General features: G+C 36.5%; 2 protein-coding genes across 2 annotated transcripts; both read right to left on the bottom strand.

The window, feature by feature from the left end:
• Positions 1-2334: 2334 nt before the first annotated feature.
• On the bottom strand, positions 2335-7706 carry LOC128860639 (protein scylla). Its single transcript, XM_054098278.1, has 2 exons — positions 6839-7706; positions 2335-5472 (listed from the first exon to the last, which is right to left on the bottom strand). The coding sequence occupies exons 1-2, from the start codon at positions 6912-6914 to the stop codon at positions 4532-4534; spliced, it is 1017 nt and encodes a 338-aa protein (XP_053954253.1). The 5' UTR covers positions 6915-7706; the 3' UTR covers positions 2335-4531.
• On the bottom strand, positions 7155-9897 carry LOC128860640 (uncharacterized). The gene is made up of 3 exons (XM_054098279.1): positions 9811-9897; positions 9513-9713; positions 7155-9438 (listed from the first exon to the last, which is right to left on the bottom strand). The coding sequence occupies exons 1-3, from the start codon at positions 9883-9885 to the stop codon at positions 9409-9411; spliced, it is 306 nt and encodes a 101-aa protein (XP_053954254.1). The 5' UTR covers positions 9886-9897; the 3' UTR covers positions 7155-9408.
• Between the last annotated feature and the right edge of the window lie 7441 nt (positions 9898-17338).

Raw genomic sequence — 17338 nt, 5'->3', positions numbered from 1 at the left:
CAAGTCGTTCTGCCAATTTTAACTTATAGATCCCGCGATTGGTCAGAAGCTCTTCGAAAGAGCTATAATATCATCACCAGAGCTTCTCCTCGACTTGTGCAGTGTCTAACAGACCGTTTTTCGGCTCTGAGCGAATTTGACAACATTAGCTGATGGGCTGACGTCACTTGAGGTGTGTGGACAAAAACTGAGAATGTGTTGGTGGTATGCCAAAGAAAATCAACCAATGAAACTTCGTAGTCATCTGAGCAACGACTGATTGGACGAGAGTGTGAACACCTGTGAAATGCTCGTGCAGAATTCGGCTGTCGAATCGCCAAGTGACGTGGTAGCGAAAGTCCCTCTCACAATTGTCTTTTTCACCATAGCTAAATAGCAAACCAGGCAATCATCTATCATCCTTGGCTATATTGTATTGCGCAACCACTCTTTATAAATATCGGGTGTTTTTTAAAAGCTTCAGAACTCTAAATGATGTTGATGTTGTTCCACAAATGGAGGAGCCTACAGCTTCAAGCCGACCCCGAACGGCAGATATTTTTAGGAGCAACTTTTTCATGGCAGAAATACAATCGGAGGTTTTAAGAAAAATGTAAAATGATAATACGAAAGAGAAATATTGTTGTAATGAATTTTTTTATTATAAACTGGTCGGTAATTTCATGGCGTTTATTTTCTAAATATGATAACCGACATAAGTCTAACGCGGCTACGAATTACGTGGTCCATTCGATGAGTCCAATTTTAGACTACTTTTTCCAATGAATCCCGACTTATGATGGCCTGCCAAACTCAGCTGTGAAACCATAGTTATCGATATATATATATATAATTGGCGCGTACACCCTCTTTTTCGGGTGTTTGGCCGAGCTCCTCCTCCTATTTGTGGTGTGCGTCTTGATGTTGTTTCACAAATGGAGGGACCTACAGTTTCAAGCCGACTCCGAATGGCAGATATTTTATGAGGAGCTTTTTCATGGCGGAAATACTCTCGGAGGCTTGCCATTGCCTGCCGAGGGGCAATGAAAAATGTTTTTCTTAATTTTGGTGTTTCAGCGAGATTCGAACCCTCTGTGGATTCCGAGTGGTAGTAACGCACCAACCCATTCGGCTACGGCGGTCGATATGCAGCCAAAAAACGCCATATAATTTACCCTAATATATGTGCAGCGCATGTCCAATATTTTTTTTATTAATTTTTTTTTTTATAAATTTTTTTTTATTAATTTTTTTTTATAAATTTTTTTTTTATTATTTTTTTTTTTATTAATTTTTTTATATTTTTAATTTATTCACTTTTTTTCTTTATTTTTTGTATTTTTTATAAATAAGTGGTGCATGAAATATGCGCCAAACGCACCACCTGCTTTCTGAAAAACAACCAATCAACCAGTTGGTGACTCAAGTCCGATCTGCAAAATAGGAATTGGCATCTTTTTGCAAGTTCCATTGCATTTTTGCCCACCAAAGAAAAATCGATCAAGAGCAAGAAAATTCCAAACACCCAGGCATAGAAAACTTCCCAGCGCAGAAAGAGACAAATTCCCTCGACAGACGGTGCTACATAAGCGAAACGATCCGGATTTATATCCGGCCAAGAACTGTCACCTCAGCAGCATTCCCCGCTTATGTATGGGGTGTGTGCTGTTACAACAAGAAGCGGAATGCCATAATATCCATTCTTCCAGAGCTGATCCCAAAACTCCCAAGCATTCCCGGTTGATTTCCCACTGCAACCCCCCTTCTGTGCCCCTTAAGTCGTGAAAATTGAAAACTCAGCAAATTTATTTTTACAAAAAAATGTTTTTTCACTTTATTTGTGGATTTTTGATGTATTTGTTGGTTTTTTTTACTTTTAATCTGGCAACATTAGCTGCATTCAGTTCTTTTTTGTTTTTTTAGCGTTTTTGTTTTTTTGAAAAAATTTATCGCACTGAGCGCGCGTAAAAATGTAGTGTGTTGGATTATACGATTTGTTTTTGTTGTAGTTTAAATACATATATGCGCTTTGTTGTAATGCATAATTTGTAATTAGAAAAAACTTAACATTAATACAATCATTCTTTGTAATAGTAATAATAATAATAATGGTAATAGTAGTAATAATAAAAAATTAATACATGCACAAGGTTTGTATTTGTTTTTGTTGTTTTTTTTCTTTCTCTTTTGTTTTTTTGCTTGCAATTATTCATTTGCTGCTTTAGTTGTAATAAATAGTTACTGCCAAATAAGATCTTACTGTCGCTGTTGCTACTGTTGTTGTTGTTGGTGTTGTTCTTTGCACACTTACCAGCCACATACCTAACAGCTACAATATTTAGACTGGCTATTTGCTTTTTAATTTGTTTTTTTTTTGATTTTGAAGCTACTTTGTTTTTGTTGCTATTGTGTTTGCTTTTGTTTCTGGCTAAAATGTTAATGTTCTGCTTTTGCTGTTTTGTGCCACATATTTATGTTTATTTTTTCCTTTTTGGTTTCTTACTGTTTACTGAAATTTGAATATGTCCGTTATTGCTAGTTGCTATTGCGAAATATTTTTAGTTTGGATTTTTGAAAGGGCTATTTCATGTTTTCTGCTTTTCGCTTTTCCTCTTTAGGTATGTATGCGTATGTATGTGTGTGAGCTATTTAAATTATTAGATACTAATATTTTTTGGAATTGAATTTATTGAGAAATCTTAAGTTTTTATTTAATTACTAGAAAGTGTTGTTTTTTATGTTTTTTTTTTGTGTTTTTTTATTTTCTGTAAATTTATATATTCATTGAATTTGTTAATACTAATTTCTTGCTTCAAATTTATGCTTCAAAAATGTTGTTTTTAGTTTCGAATTTTAGTCAGCAACGCAAATGTTGCTCTCTTCACACTAAATTATTTACGGTTTTACAATTTTTTTCACAAAATGTACGCCAAAAACGTTTTGGTTTTTAAAGTAATTACTTTTTTCTGCATTCGCTTGCTGCTCGATTTCTTTTCAAAAATTTAGCTTTCTGCTCACAAACTACATCAACCTTAATTTTTTTGTGTTTTTTGTTTTGTTTTTGCTTTTTTCGTCTTCTTGCTTAATTGCGATTCGCAATTCGCCTTTTAACTGCCACTCTTCTTCTTCTTCTTCCTCCTATTATACTTCTTCGTAATCTTAATTTAAAAAAATCTTAGCATCTTAAAGTGTTATCACATTTTCATGAGTTTGAGATTTTGGTCGCGCAGAGGCAGCAGCGCACGTCAGTCGCTCGACCAGCCATGCCCCTTTGCACACACTCACACATGCACACATATACACTGTGGAAGAGTATCGGCATATGTAGGCATGTGTGCGTGGCATTGGGGGTGGTGGTAGTCGTGGTGTTGATGCTGGGGTTGGCAACTGTGCGCGTGTGCTGCCTCTTTGGCCGTAGAAATCTTAAAATTTCATGCATTTTCTCCTACTGCTCTTCTACTTCTCGCATTAACTGCAATTTTTTGAATTTCAAAAAATTAATCAATCATCAGGACAATTGACTTAAACGCTATGAAACGTTCACTGCATTCACAGAAATTTGTTAAAATTAAAAATAAACATAAACATATAATTTTAAAATTTTTAGTAATTATTATTAATATTAATTTTTTCTTGTTTTAAATATGCAGATCATTCGTGGGCGCGTAATGCGCGTTTCTAAAATCTAACGAGTTCATTTTTGTTTAAATTGAAAGATACTTTATACGTCATTACATGAGATAAACCTACATACTTATGTATGTATGTATGAATGTGTGTGTGTATGTATATACGGTTATATGTATGCGTCCAGGTTGTGTTTCTGTGTGTGTTTTATGAGAATGTAAGCTGAACAGGAAAGTGAAAGCGAAAAATGTCGTGGAAGGAGGCCGTGGAAAGCCTCGCGTATACTGTAAGTAAATTGTTTCAAGTGTATTTGCATCTGTGGGTGTACGTGTCGGTGTGTTTAGAAACTATTCGGTTTTCAAATGGTTTTTACTTGACTTGTACGTATGTTTGTATGCTTGTATGTATGTATGTTTTTTGTATGTATGCATGTATGTATGTTTGTTTGTATGTATGTATGCTTGTATGTAGGTGGGGTTGCTTCGAATACATTCCTTGCATTATGCAATAATAAAAAAAAATCCTTAACTCAATAACACGTCTTCAACATCTTACACGATTTCAATTTCGATCTTCATCGTTTCGAGGTCATCTCGTCTCGAGCAGCAGTCATACTTAAAGCAAGTCGTTCGTTAAATCGGCTCGTTCTACTCTCTCCTTCTCTCTCTACCACCACTTCCTTCATGATCGTGCTCCTCGATCGTTGACGATCGTCGTTAACTGGAACATCTATTACGCACAGTTTACACTAAACGCTGATAAAGCCAACAGCCATCAGCCCTTAGCGTCCACATTCATACTTCACACACCTTCTTCGCCTTCGCACACCTTTAGTCATTATTATCGCCGATGTTGCAAACGACTCATTGAACTGAGCCATTACACAGATCGCACGTCTCTTCACCCAGTCTTGTTTGTCTACGATTCACGATGTTGGTGTTGAGATCGCTCCGGACGCACCATTGCTGCAGCTGGTGAAACTGTAGCTGGTGCGATCGGGAGAGTAGAGTTTGTGTTTTGTGATTGTGAATGTTGGGCTGATGGTAATTGTGCGTGCCAGACTCTTCATGAATTGTGGCAGCAATGAGGTCCAGCCGCGATGATCCTGGCGCAAAGTCAAGTATATCTCGAAAGTGGATACCATTTCGGGATCCAATTTGAGTTCGGCAATGCGTCGCGAATTGTTTGGTTCATCCTCGAATTCGATGTAGATGGTACAGCCGCGTATACCGCATGGCTCCTTCTCGGAAACGCGTATGATTTCCGCGGCAATGCGCAGCGTGAGATCACAGGGTAGGGAGACTTCGGTGCAAGAGAGATGGCGCTGCTTGGCTGCACGCAACTCGTCCAACAGGCGCAATGAAAGATCATCCACTGCTGCTGCATCGATATCATCACAGTTGAAGAGATTTGCTGAAGGATGCTGGGAAGGTGTATGCTGGGTGGTGAGGTAGCTGCCGCCCACAGTCGGAGTTGCAGTGTTTGTATTTGGAGTGGTGATGAAGGGAGTGGGTGCCGATGTTGCACGGCTGGCTGGCATCTTCTTCACTTCTTTTGACGACGGTGGGGCAATCATCACCTCAGGCACCGCCAGCAATTCTTCAGTGCTCGCTGTGCGTTTGGTTTTCTTATTATTATGATGCATAATACTGTTTTTCACATTTTTATTGTTAACTGTGTTGTTGCTATTGTTTCTGTTATACTTATTATTATCATTCTGGTTGCTAATATGATAGTTTTGTTGATTTTGCAGATATGGTATGGGTATGCTGGCGGTCGGTTGCGGAGCTGCAGCCATCTCCGGCTCTGTGTCCATGCAGACACATGACGAGAGCGGTAAGAGTGGTGATAATGTGCTGGTCCAATCTATTGAAAGCGCAAAAGAAAAGCAACAAAAATGCGAAATTAGTTAAATGTCAATAGAGATGAGCAAAAAATTTCAATGAGCGTTTTTATACCCTCAATCTTATTTTCTTTTGCAACTAACGATTTTAAGTCAAAATAAGAGAAGATAAAAGATAGATTGGAAAAGTAAATAAATAAAATAAAAGCTAAATAAACACTAAAGCCATAGGCAAGTGAATAGATTTCTAGAATATTCGTGCGCTGTGGCAGCAAGCACAAGCACACGAAAGCTTTATCTGCTGCACCAACAACAACAGGCACAAAGCATATTTTTATGAACACAAGTAAAGTGGGTGAACGCACACATCCACACACACAACCACACACACACACAACATGGCAATAGCAAGTAGCAAACGCAGTGGCAGCAACGTTACCGTTACCACCACCAACGCCATCTACATACATCACCATCATCGCTGTGACTGTCGCTCGTCCGCTCATTCGCTCACTCACCATAATTGTCTATTACCCCGCTCTCCACCACCACCACTAACAGCAAACTAACAGCATACAGCACTAGCAGTGCTGACCTAACGAACATGTGCTTGCTCTGCTACGCCGCTTGGTAACAACAAGCGTTGGGAAAATAAAAATTGTAAAAATTAAAAATACGTTGATTATTATTATGTGCACTTTATTGTTGTTGTAGCTTGTTTACTTGTACAATGGTACGTTTCAACATACATACACACTAGCTGAGGCTAGGCGAGCCAGCAGCAGGCGACACGAGTGAAAGGGGTGAATGGCTGATTGGCGGCGAACTGTTGTGCACCCACTTGAGGCGATTGTATGTATCTATTAGATACTTTTTTATGCTGCGTTTGTGATTTTTGTTATAATTGTTCGCTGTTTTTTTTTGTTTTTTGCCTTTTTGGTTTTTTGGTTCAAAAGCGAAAGATTGTGTAAATTGTTTACGAAAGCATAATTGCAAGGGTTAGATATTAATTAGTTTAATGGGAAAAGTGTCAACGGTGTGGATTTTGAACGTTTGCTATACCCTGTTGTCAAATTTCAAATGGCAAAGGTGAAATATTCAAACATTGAATGAAGAAATATCAAGTGTGCCTTCATAACTAAAAAATAGTAGTACATATTAGAATATATCGGGAAAAATTTAATTTTTTTTTATTTTTATTAAATTAATAATTTAAAAAATAACTTCCTTATTTTGGCTTTAATTGTTATGCATTTTTTGTTCCAGAAAATTCATTTTAATCTAGAAATTTCACGTTTAAAATATTTAATAATTTCTCCCAGCTGAATTTTCTCGAACAAGTTAATGTTACATATAAAAGAAATAAAGCATCGTTTTTTCACAACTTACCTCTTACTTTACTGGACCCGTATATATTGTATTTAGACTGATATTGTTGTTGCACCGCAAGTACTTCCATTTTCATTTAAAATATATTTAAAAAACTGATTTGCTTTGCAGAATTATATTTTATACAAAATTGCTTTCGGTGGTAGCGCTGCTTTACACTTCACACGCAGGCTTCTTCTTCCAATATTTCGACTGGCGACTGTTGTTGCTTTTGAGGAGGAAACTTTCAGTCGAAATCACACTGGTTGTTGTATATATCACTTTTTTGAACGATTTCGTTCAGTTCTTGAATTTTCAAAATTCTCGCTTTTTTCTCAAAAAGTTATTTTCTCCGCTTTAACTTCGCTCTGCCTTTGCTATATCACAATTTGCTGAATTTCCGTTTTGTGTTAAGTTGTTGAATTGCTTGCTGCTGCATTGAAAGATTAGTGTATACCTTCCAATGCCGTTATTTAAAAAATTTATTAAATTAACTTTTTGTAGTTTGAAATCACAGCACTTGATTCTGCTTTCTATTTTAACTCTATATTGTTAAATTATCACTTAAATGGCGTTGGTCCGTTTCAGCTTGTTTTAAAAAAAATTTATGTTTCTTTTTCTTAAGATGGCAATTTTTTTCTTGTTAAAATTACAGAGTTCTTTCTGCTTTTCTAAAAAATAAGTACTAGAACGTAACTTATTCGCATAGATAGAATTCTTCTTGAAACAATTTTGTTGTATCTGCTTTCTAAACTTTACTGCTTGCTTGTATATCTACCATTGAATGAAACTCGCGTTCTTCACACTTTCTACAAGTAAATATTTGACTCGCTTCTTCTTTTCAGTTACTATTCCGTTTCAGATGTGTACCTTTGCAGTGTTTCGAAGCTACTATGCCAAACCGGCTGCACGAGCCGCTTATTTATACGATAGCTGTGCGCTCCTGAGTTGATTTTTTCACATTTTGCCTACACTCACCGCTCACCGCTTGCCTGCTGTTGCTTGCGCTACTAGCGGCCGGCCACGGCTGCTGAGTATATACTCGTACGTATGTATAATTGGAGGCACGTACACACTAAGCATGAGTGTTTTCATATGAGCAAGTATCGATATGTACGTGTGTATATCATTTTGTAACACGGAGCAACTCATTCGCCTCACTCGCACCTTTTGCCGAACGAACGCTCTTCTTTTGTTGCCTTCCCAGTGCATATAGTACATACACAAACACATGCATGCAAACAAAGGTTTTCTAACCCCCCTGAATGAGTATTTGTGGGGTGGGATTGATTGCTTTTTTTGCTCTTCACTTTTCATGCGAACAATGTGGTTAAAAAGAGAGCTCACTAAATTCTAGTGTGAAGCCAGTTTTTGTATTGAGTATCTTCTCTACTTCATCGCTCACCGCTCACCGTGCATTTGTTAATTTGTGTCGAGTTTTAGGTTTGCTGTTGTTGCTGTTGCGATAGCTGTTACTTTTCGTGAGCACTCGCATATAGAATTTGCATAAAAGAATCAGTGCTATTGCTTGTAAATCGTTTTAATGCTTACATGCACACTCGTATATACATACATGCCTAACACACCTCCATACATCTGTATGTGATTTTACATATGTATTGCCATGTACAATGTACAAGTACATGCAATTCGAGTGCGCTCTTCCAACAGCTGAGCGTCGAAAAGGGAAGAAAACCAGGTAGACTCTATCTATTTATGCGGCCGTTGGTGATCAAATGCATTTGTTGATGCAATTAATGTTGGCAACGTGTATTATTGTTGCTGTTCTTCGTTTCGGCTGACGTTGGGGCCCAAGCAATTGTCATAGTTGCTGTTGTTGGTTTTGTTGGCTGCTGATGCAAGGATGATGAAAGTACAATTTAATTTTACAATAGCCGAATGCTCAGCGATCGTATGTGAACGCTCGGGCGATGAAGTGGGGCAGGCGAGGGTGCTGAGCATTATTAGTTAGTTTATATTTGAAGGCAGGAGTGTGAGAGAGAGCATGCAAATAGCAAATAGTTTTGAGTGTGAAATGACAAATGAGTGGCCATTTACATTGAAGAAACGTTTCTCAGGTGTTGCTAGCTGATAATGGGAGGTGGGATGATTGGTGAAGGGGGCTACTGCTTTTACTACCCCCAACTCTGCTTTTTAGCGCATAATCCAGCTATTTCATGGTAAACCTGGATCCAAGCCTACATGCACATATATTACACAGTTTTCCACCAACTCCTACTCTCCGCACCGCGCTCTCATTCGTTATAGATTGCTACTACTCATACCACCGACCGGCCGCACTTCAACAGCTCTTTATCCTCACTTACAGCTCGGGAAACCTGGTGGCTCTCTATACTTTACAACCTTTTTACTTTTCTTTTTCAATATACTTTTTTCATTACAACATTTTTTTTTTCAATCACATTGTTGTTCTTGCATACGCTCTCTTGCTAGCTCAGCTGGGGGTTACCTGTCATGGCACTCTCCGCTCGACTCTCGCCGTATATACGACTGCATATGCTTTCTTCCAGTCATGCGTTCTGTGTTCTTGCCTGGCTTCTGTAATCTTCTCCTGCTGTTGTTGACGTGGTCTACGTGACTCTTCGCAGAGCGCAGATGGCCTACAATTAGCGAGAGTTGTTTTCAACTTTTCCACTGTTGTTCTCATATGTACTTTTCATTATTATGTACCTACCATATTTACAGCCGGAAAGAGTGTCATCTTTTTAGACGTTTTGTAGCCGCGCAATGGATGAGTGCAAACGGACGAACGAACGACGCACGGCTGGTGTGCTAGCCGAACGACGATACGACTAACTAGCAAACGGGGAATCGAACGCATGGACTGGCGGACGGACAAATATACATATGTACGCTTGTGACTGCCGATGTAAAGCTGAAAAAGTTGCGAAAAATTGGAAAAATTATTTACAAAAATATTTTAATAAAATAAAAATTCAGCGCTTGTTGGTGTTGTAGTTCGATATTCTCACTTTGCCGTGCGCCATTGTAAACTCATACAGTTTCTGCTGTTTTTTGCTTGTGGCTATATATTCCTCATTTTGCATTTTGTTTGCTGTTGAAAGTTAATACAAACAGGATGCGAAACCAATATATCAAGATCAAGCCGTTGTGGAAACGGGTTCGCAGGCAAAGTGCGGGTGAAAGCGAAAAACTGAAACTACAACTATGAAAAATGAAAAAGACATAACACTAAAGTAATTGTGATAATCACAGTAATCTTTGCAAGTGCGATTAATTTATTTTGCTCCATTACCTGGCAGACTAAATAAAAATTTAACGCTGAAGATTTCTTGCAACCAAATTCTGCTGAGCTGCTTTTAAAGTTCATAAGCGATTTGAGTACGATTGCAAGAAATTTTGAGCTGTTCAAAATATTTAGTTGCAAAAAAATATGAGTGGTCACGTGCTATAACCGCCAAGAGAAGAGTTAGGTTTGCAGTGCTAGTTGAACTATGTTTTCCAGTTAAACTAAGTTTTAACGCCCGATTTCGCAAAACTGCCCACTAGCACGGAAAAACGAACCCAAGTGGGAATAATTAAAGAATTGGAGAATTTTTTTTATTTCATTTTTTTCTTTTTATTTTTTTGTATTTCTTTGTATAGGTGCTTGTTTAACTAGGTTTTCCAGTTAAAGTTGAAAAACGAACCCAAATGAGAATAATCAAAGAATTAGAGAATTTTTTTTCTTTATTAATTATTTTTTTCTTGTTTTTTCGAGAAACTGTGAATATTTAATAAATTTGTGAATTTTGCAATATATTGCAAGGAAGCACCTACTTAATTTAGTTTCGTAAAAATGATTTGTTTAGTTGTGCATTTCTCGTGCATCACTCGTTTGTCGATAACAGAGTAAACTTTTTATGAAATGAAATTAATGAAATTTTAACTAAACATCGAGTTTGTGCGGTTTCTGGACAAAAAGTATTCTGGTGTTCTTAATTAACATAGAGTTTTTTATTCTTTTTTTTTTTTAATAAATAAAAGGTTTACGTTGTAAATATACTTTTTTGCCAATAAACATTAAGAAAGAAAAAGTATGTTATTTTAGCTTAGCACAAAGGAGTGAATGTTTTTTCGCATAAATGAATAAAATTGTTTTGTGGCTCAACCAGAACTGTCGTGCTAAGAAAGAAGAAGAATAAACAAGCAAATTTTGATTTTAAATTTTAATTTTTTCATATTTGAGAATATGCGAAAAACTGGAATTTCGTCATGTGGGTTATACTCGACATAAGCAGTTAAAGTGTTAAAGTTCTTTTCTCAAAATATTATTTGAGGAGTAAAAATCGTAAAAAAGAAATATAAACACAACTGACTTTGTTTCTAAAATATAATAAATAATAAAGTAAAATGTATGCACGTGCGTTTATTTAACTGAATTTTTGCTTAGGTCGCCTCAGGTACATATTTGCTGCTTGGGACATATACAAATATAAATACATACATACATACCTACCTAAATAATAACACAGACTTTCTAAAAGCAGTTGTGCAAATCTGAAATCTAAAATTTGCTGTTTTATTGTGATTGTTTTACTAACTAATAAAGTAAATAAACTTTTCTAAGGTATGAAAAGATATACAATTTTAATTCTCGATTTTTTTAATTTTTTAATACTCGTTTTTTTTAATTTTCTGCGTCACTTTTCAAGTCAGTAGGAGAGTCACTATAAATTAGATGCAAATTTTAGCAAATTAGTTTCAGTTACTATGAAATAGGAGCACTAAACATTCGTCTAATAGCCTAAGCACGCCTGCAACTTTGCGAACTCGACGTATTCCTGTCACACCACTTCACTAACAGAACTTTCATAAATGATTAAAGAGAAATAATGCAATATTTCCCTTAATTTACACTCAATTGTTTGAAATAGAAAAAAGCAAGAAAAAAGCAAATATAAAACTACTCAAATACTTGTTTTCAATTTGTAGTATGTGAAACGCGTGATTAGGCAGAGTAACACTGACTTAAGTGTAAGGTTAAATAGCCGCTTGCAATTTATTCATAGTTCAAAAGAAAGGGTTTGGTGTAAGAGAAACTTTGAAAACTTTTTACTACATCTAATATTTTGCACTAGAGTAATATTTTTCTTACCACTTTTACACTCTTACCACCTTTCTTGTACTGACTGATGCGAATTTTCGAAGCCTAGTTTTCGCAGTCAATTATCTTCTAATCGCTTTTTTTATAAATTAATACCTCGATAGTATCCATTTTACGAAAGTGAGCAACACTCGGCACGAGTTCAAAAATAAAATCACAGAAACAATCGAAGTTGGCCGGCTTGCTAGTAGTCGTAGCAGCGCCCAGGAGCTGAAGTTTGGCCACAAAATAGTTTTAAGCCATTTGCGCAAAAATTTTACGCAAATGGCTTTCTTTTTCTCCAAGCCAATATTTAATCGACCAATCCGTAAAGCCTGCAACAAATAACATCAGCAACTGAAAACCTACTTTAGAATATTCTGCTATGTACAGCGCGCGACAAATGATAGCCACTTGACGACTTTTGACTACTTTTCTTGCTTTTTTTAAAACTTCATTATTTTTTTAATGTTCATTTTTTTTAATGTTAATTAATTTTATTTAATCTTCATATTTTTTTTATTTTTTTTTTTATAAAAGTAAAGCTCATTCTCCTATAAAAAGTATGAATCCAAATTTCAAACTTTATACAAAAATTAGAAAAATTCCACAATTTTTTTTCGCACTATTTTTTTTAAATTAGAATTGCTAGAAAAAAATTGGTATTCAATTTTATAGCTTCTTAAATTTTAGTGTAATAAGGGCCAAGTTTGAAGTTGATTTCCTATAATTTTTTCCCCTGGCGGTATTTCGAATTTTCTGCATGTAATATAACAAATTCACGAATTTGTTTCTTTGTTTTTGATTACTTTTCCCATTTTTTTTTAATCTTCATATTTTTTCTAATTAAGGACTCGTTGTCCAACTAAAGTGGAAAAATGCAAATTTCAAACTTTATTCAAAAAATAGAAAATTCGCCAAACTTTTTCTCTCTCCCAATTCCACGGTTTTCAATTAGAATTTCTAGAAAAATATTTAGGTACGCAGTTTTTTAGCTTATTATAAGCTCAATTTTAGTATATGGTGGTTAAATTTCAAGGGCCGATGTTGAATATGAACCACACCTAAACGTCAACGATACCGTTGGACTTCTTTCCTTGGGGTTATTTGAAAGAAAAGCTGTACGTCGATAAGCCAGCAACAATTCAAGAGCTAAAGGATGAGATAATTCGGCATATAACCTCAATTATGCCTCAGCGTAATCGAAAATTTGGACCATCGGATGGAGGTATGCCGCCGAGGCCGCGGCGGCTATTTGACGGATATTTAATTCTATACGTAATTCAGCCATACCAGTTTTATCATAATAAAGAGAAATGACAATAATTTCCTAAAAAAATTGTATTTTATTCAAAACCAACACCGGCCCTTGAAACTTAACCACTCTTTATAAAAAGATATAAGCATAAGTTACTGGATAATCCCGCTGTCTCTTGAGAATTATTTAGCCTGACGGTGTTACAAAATGTATGCATGTAACAAATGCACTAATATTTTTTTGTTTTTTCGTGACTACATTTCTGGTTTTTTTTTATCTTCATAACTTTTTCCTATAAAATCTCATTGTTCAAGAAAAGCCGTATAAATCCAAATTTGAAATCAGATAAATTCCACAAACCCTTTTTTCTCTCTATTAACGGTTTTTAAATAGAATTTCTAGAAAAAAATTTGGTATAAAGTTTTATAGCTTCTTCAATTTTAGTATAATAAGGGGCAAGTTTGAAGTTGCTGAAGAATCCCGCTGATTTTGTATATTATTTTCCCCTAGAGGTATTGTGAATTTTCTCCATGCAGCAAATGGATGATATTTTTTAGCTCTTCGTTGTATCTATTTGCAGTCTGCACTATTCGATTCAAAATGATTTATTACCATTTATTATCCTATAAAGGTTGTGCAAGATTATTCACGAATCAGGAATTGGGATACAAATTTTTCAAAAATAGTTTAGAAGACTTTTTCAGGTTAAAGGAATTATTCCTATCAACACAGCAAATCACTTAATCAAAGTCTGCTATTTTCTAAAAGTACTTCCTTACAGTATACAAAATATATATAATTCGCTTTCAAATCATATTGGCCTAGATTTTTCTTCAACAAAGAACCACTTCAAATTGTTGCTAAATGAATTGTTGAATTAAATTCTTAGTATTACGGCGGCCGCCGTAGCCGAATGGTTTGGTGCGTGATTACCATTCGGAATTCACAGAGAGGACGTTGGTTCGAATCTCGGTGAAAGCAAAATTAATAAAAACATTTTTCTAATAGCGGTCGCTCCTCGGCAGGCAATGGCAAACCTCCGAGTGTATTTCTGCCATGAAAAAGCTCTTCATAAAAATATCTGCCGTTCGGAGTCGGCTTGAAACTGTAGTTCCCTCCATTTGTGGAACAACATCAAGACGCACACCACAAATAGGAGGAGGAGCTCGGCCAAACACCTAACAGAAGTGTACGCGCCAATTATTTATTTATTTTTATCTAATATTCCTTCTCTGTAAGTTATAGAAATGTCACCTTCTCTTTCATTCATTAGAATGGAACTAGTAAATTATAAATTTAATTTATTTTTGTTTAAGTTATTTAGCATTAATCTGTTTTTCATAATCTGTAAGAAATATTGAACTTTTTAAACTAGTAAATGAATAAATAAATAAAGAAATATTTTTTTTTAATTTTTTATATCTATTAATTAATTATTTTATTTATTAATTTCTTATTTATTTGCTTCAAAAAAGTCAATAAACCACAAGGGTTTTTACTGATTAAAACGATAACTTTGGACTAAAGTGCGGCAAGCAAAAAAATAAAATTGAATTTAGTACTCGAGAAAAAACATTCTTGGACAGAAAAAAGTGCAGCAAAATAACATTCGAAATCTTATTGAGTTCCGAAAGTAAACGCACTAATGGGGCATTTCTTACGAAATTTATGCTGAGGCTCTTGAGGTTAAAAGGAAAATTAAAACGATTTCCCATGAAGTAATCTCAGGCATACAAGACAGATTACCACCAGCAGGCATAGGAGAGGAGCACAGGCAGCACTGATTTGGTAAATTCTAGAAAAAAATTGCAAATGAAGACTTGGTGTTTCTCAGTTTCCCATTTTTAGTAAAATATTTCCTGCAATTCCTATTATTGATGCAATTAAATTCACCAAACGTAGAAGTAAATTTCACCAATTTTAGGAGGAGGTATTAATTGGAAAACTTTTTTTCCTTAGTAAACACTTTTTAAAGAAATGTAATGAATTCGTCTTTTATACGGATTTTGTGACACACAGGGACACACATACATACGTATATGTATACCTAACTTTTTTTTTAACGAACACAAGGTTCAAAAATCGTGCTTTCTAGAATATTGGCACATCCAAATGCAAGCGCAAGAATCACATAAACACTGACGTATGTATGTATGAATGTGTGCGTGCAAACGCATGCCAGCGGCAAGTCCATGCAACACGGCGCACCGAAGTGAAGTGAAACGGTCTCTGCTAGATGGATAGGTAAGACCGGTGCGCCATATGTATGTAGCTTTGCACATAAGTACCCCTTATATATGCGCATACACACATATGTATGTAGAATATGCTGTAGAACCGGCAAACAGTTGACGCTCACAGGCAATGAAATTTTCTGAAAATTTTCCGTTGCCACAAAGCAACAAATAAAAGAAATAAAATAGAAGTAAATAACAAATGTAGGGGGGCACAACAAGAGGGTTGAAGTGGCAGAACCGGAGTCAATCAGGGAGTTAGAGTCAGCGTAAACAAACACACACACACATGCATATGTACAAACATACGTACGAGTATTAAAGAGAATTAAGGTACATTTTAATATCAGATGGTCACAAATGGAAAAACAAAGTAGCTGGCAATGGAGTTCGAAGAGGTGAAGAGCGGAAGATTTGGAAGTTGAGTGAAGTTTTGGGCGAAGATGGGTGGGAAAAGGGAAATAAAGCTAAAGTAAACATGGAAAAATGCTGAAAATGGGTTAAGAAATAGAGTTCGGCTTAAAATAACAGCAAAGGAAGTGCTGCCAAAGTTTTTGAGTCACATTTGCATGAAGCTGTAGTGCCGTCTTGCAGAACCTCTGATGTGTTTTTTGTTTTGCTTATAGGCGTTATTGTAGTGCGCTAGCCTCAAGTGGCCTTCTGAAAGAAGGCTAAGCCTGTTTATTTCCATCACCTCTCGACGCGGGACTACCGTCCAGTATTACATTGCGTAGAGGAAAGGCCGATTATCTTAAACCGAGAAGCGATTAGCCGCCGCTACTGTCTCTCAGTTGTTGTTATTGTATCAGCATAAATATTTCCCACTCATGCATGGAGTGAAAGATCTCGGTCGGATATAAATTCGGCTCGTTCCGGTGACTTAGAACCTACTGTCGCGGGAACGCTAAGTCTCAGTCGTTCGAGATGACTCATCTCTTTCGTAGTCTCGACCGCTAATTTGCATGCCACATTCCTCCTTTTCCTGCGATCGTAGCATATGTTGCACGGAAATTTCCAGCGAGGGAGGTTCTTAAATGGCTCTATGGATTATTTTTTTCACAGAACAGAAGCGCGACCAGGTGTAAAATATATGGTGAACCTCCTCCATAACATTTTCGACGCAGTAATTGCAATAAGAATTGTCGTCGTGGTTATACCTGTGTAAATATGCTCTGAATCAGCAATATCCACTCAAGAACTGGGTCAGGTAAAAGTCCAAAAGTCCATTTCTCCATACGACCTCGTTAGCCAAAGATTTTGATTGGGAATTCGATTTTTTGGAAGCTTGCACTTCGATCTGATGGCCTTTTGTGCCCATTTCGGGAATGCATTTGTATGTCCAATGGCCCTTTGTTGAGTTATTCCACCTTGTTTGCCACTCATCGATGCAGTTTTCTCGTAACGCCGCACGAGTAGGCGTGCTTATAGACCTCTGTGTTTGAGCAGCTTCATATGCGTAGTGCGCGGAGTCGGTAAGCAGGCTGTAGTCTTCGAAAGTATGATATATGTATATTGCGTTTTGTTCGCCCAAAAAGGTGCACCATATATAATACATTTGGCTTTTTACGACCTTAGCCATGAGCTTCTGGCGATTTTTTGTTGCTCCCCGTAGGTTTAACCTCAGTCTAGGCAGCACTGCCACAGTGGTGGATGCTTTTTTGTGCACGTGCTCGAGGTACTTTTTAATTATCATTATTGCCAGGTATTTGATTGCGAAAACGGTCAATGCATTGAAGTTCCCAATTCCAAAAGTGACCTCTTCCGATTTATTTCGGCTTTGGTCTTCTGTTGCGCTAATTCTAAGTTATTTTGCGCTAGCCAAGATTGCACGCTCAGGACTGTAGTGATCGCGGTGTTGCAAATATCGCCTCAATTTCTAGCCGTCACCACAACCGCAATGTTTTTGGCGAAGCCAATTATCT

This window comes from Anastrepha ludens, chromosome 4, assembly GCF_028408465.1.
Source record: "Anastrepha ludens isolate Willacy chromosome 4, idAnaLude1.1, whole genome shotgun sequence".
Classification (NCBI taxonomy): domain Eukaryota; kingdom Metazoa; phylum Arthropoda; class Insecta; order Diptera; family Tephritidae; genus Anastrepha; species Anastrepha ludens.
This window is presented reverse-complemented; position numbering and strand designations above follow the sequence as displayed.